General features: G+C 55.5%; 1 protein-coding gene across 1 annotated transcript; it reads right to left on the bottom strand.

The window, feature by feature from the left end:
* Nucleotides 1-391: 391 nt before the first annotated feature.
* POU4F2 (POU class 4 homeobox 2) lies at nucleotides 392-2,124 on the bottom strand. The gene is made up of 2 exons (XM_036765592.1): nucleotides 1,840-2,124; nucleotides 392-1,333 (listed from the first exon to the last, which is right to left on the bottom strand). Exons 1-2 carry the CDS (start codon nucleotides 2,122-2,124, stop codon nucleotides 392-394), a joined length of 1,227 nt encoding a protein of 408 aa, XP_036621487.1.
* Between the last annotated feature and the right edge of the window lie 255 nt (nucleotides 2,125-2,379).

Here is a 2,379-nt window from a genome sequence, read left to right on the forward strand (position 1 = left end):
TGGGTAATGTCTTTAAGAATAAAAACAAATCTTACTTGGTCGTTCTTCAGTCTTTTAAAAAGGATTTTATATCTGCCTTCAGTCAGTGTCAGAGTACTTGAAAGAGCAGGGCGCCTTTCTAGGGGATGTGGAGAGGGACATCATTAAAACTTGAAAAATTCAAGTCTGGTTTTCTTTTTTTCCTGTTTCTTAATTTCCCCCCCCCCCCCAGTTTCACCAGGCTTATTCAATAGCTCTTTCTCTTTTTTTCTCTCTCTGATGGAACCAGACACTGAAATAATTTCTTGTCGACAAGTAAGAAGGGAAAACATGGGGAGAAGGAGTGAGGTGGAGAGAGGAAGACATTGGGACCAGAGATAGGGAAAGAGTCCCAAGAGAGATCGAGAGCCTTTCAAATCCCAGCCGAATATTTCATCCTTTTTTGTTTCTGCCTCTGGTTGCAGAACCAGACCCGCACCACATTTTTCTTAAGGTCGAGTTTCTCTGCAATGGCGGCAATTTTCTCAGAGGAAGGGCGAGGCTGAATGGCGAAATAGGCTTCGAGGGAACGCTTCTCAGGAGCAGCTATGGACGTGCGCTTCCTCTTCTTCTCAGCCCCATTGAATAGCTCGGGTTTGGTGAGCTTTTCTCGATGGGACTTCTCTGCCTCTTCCAGCCAAGCCTGGAGGATGGGCTTGAGAGCGATCATGTTGTTGTGGGATAGGGTGAGGGACTCAAACCTACAGATGGTGCTCTGGCTCAGCGAGCCCACTCCGGGGATCTTGAGGTTGGCCAGCGCAGAGCCCACGTCCGCTTGGGTCACCCCCAGCTTGATGCGTCGCTGCTTGAAGCGCTCGGCGAACGCTTCCAAGTCCCGCGGGTCTGCGTCCACGTCGCTCATGCAGCCCATGTGCGAAGGAAGCCCGTGTGCGTGGGCCATGCTGAGAGCCGCCTGGTGCATAGGATTCATGGTGGCCATGTGTGGGGCGTGGGCCGGCGTGGACACCACTGATCCGTCGGGTCCCGTCATGGCCCCCAGAGCCAGCCCCGGCGTGATGTGATCCAAAAGCTCTCCCTCCAGCGCTTGATGCGGTTGGTGGTGATGGTGGTGGTGATGGTGGTGGTGGTGGTGGGTGCCGGACAGGGCAGAAGGGTGCGAGATCGGCACGGAAGACGACGACGCGGAGGAGGTGCATGGGATGGTGTTCATGGTGTGGTAAGTGGCGTCTGGCTTGAAGGGGCTGTGATGGGGCGCGTGGTGATGGTGGCTTTTGGTCTGCGAAACGATATCCACGGCCGCCAGAGCTTCCGCGCGGGCCAGCAAGCTCTCATCCAGACCACCGAAGATGTTGCTCTGTAATTGCAAGTAGAAGGCACACATTACTGACTACAGGGATTTGGGCTCTCCTCCCCACACCACCTCCGCCAGCGTTCCCGCCTGACCACCCGCTGCCGCCAGCCAGTCAGCCCAACTAAACCATCTCCGAAAGGTTAGGAAAGGAAAAAAAAAAGAAAGAAAGAAAGAAATCCTCGTTAAAAAAAGGGGGGGGGGAGTGGGGAGAGAGAGAAACAAGAGAGTGGAGGAAAAGAGAGAGCAGAGAGACTACACAACACACAACACAACACAGCGCACACGGAGAGGCAACATCCCAGGTCATAAAAATTAATATGAAAGAACAGATCCACTGAATACATAAGTTGAGGGAGAGGAGAAGAGAGAGAGAGAAGGAAAGAAAGAGAGCGAGGGGGGAAAAATTGGAGGTGTGGGGTGATTTGCTGTGCAGACATGAAAAAAACATCAAGCAGATAAAGGGGGCTGTCAAAACGTGCCTTTAAGCGGTGATTATGCAGAATACATACCGGTGGGGTGGGAAGACACGCTCGCCTCATCGCCTCGGAACCTCCTCCGCCCCCGCTGCCGCCGCCGCCGCCTCCGCCGCTGCTGCCGCTGCTGCTACTCCGGCCGCCGCTGCCTCCACCGCCGCCCCCGCTACTGGTATTGCTGGGAGAGCTGGACGAGGGCGCCGCGGAGGAAGAGGTACAGGGAGAAGCGGAGTGCAGAGCTGAATATTTGGGCTCAACATGCAGGCTGCCGCCGTGAGGCATGCTGAAAGCCTGCTTGCTGTTCAGAGACATCATCATCATCTTCCCGAAGAGCAAGCACCCGCCACCGGGACGCGCAGAAGATGCCCGGAGCAGGGAGAGACGAGGGAAAAGTTCGGGTGGCGGCCAGCAGGCTCCGCTTGGAGACCTGAATGTCGCTTTGGGGCTGCGTGCGTAGACTCTCCTCCTGCGGCTGCCGCTGCCTCTTGGTTCTCCCAGGCTCCGCTCTGCTCTGGCTTCAGCCCTTTCCTCTCGCAACTGCCCCCCAAGCCTCCGGCCGGCCGCGGTGTTATACTT

Source organism: Trichosurus vulpecula, chromosome 6 (genome assembly GCF_011100635.1).
Source record: "Trichosurus vulpecula isolate mTriVul1 chromosome 6, mTriVul1.pri, whole genome shotgun sequence".
Lineage (NCBI taxonomy): Eukaryota > Metazoa > Chordata > Mammalia > Diprotodontia > Phalangeridae > Trichosurus > Trichosurus vulpecula.

Excerpts from the sequence above, each read along its gene's own strand:
- POU4F2 (XM_036765592.1), bottom strand. The coding sequence starts at position 2,124 with ATGATGATGATGTCTCTGAACAGCAAGCAGGCTTTCAGCATGCCTCAC. Across the intron at positions 1,334-1,839 it reads CGTGTCTTCCCACCCCACCG|AGCAACATCTTCGGTGGTCT; the intron begins GTATGTATTCTG and ends TTGCAATTACAG.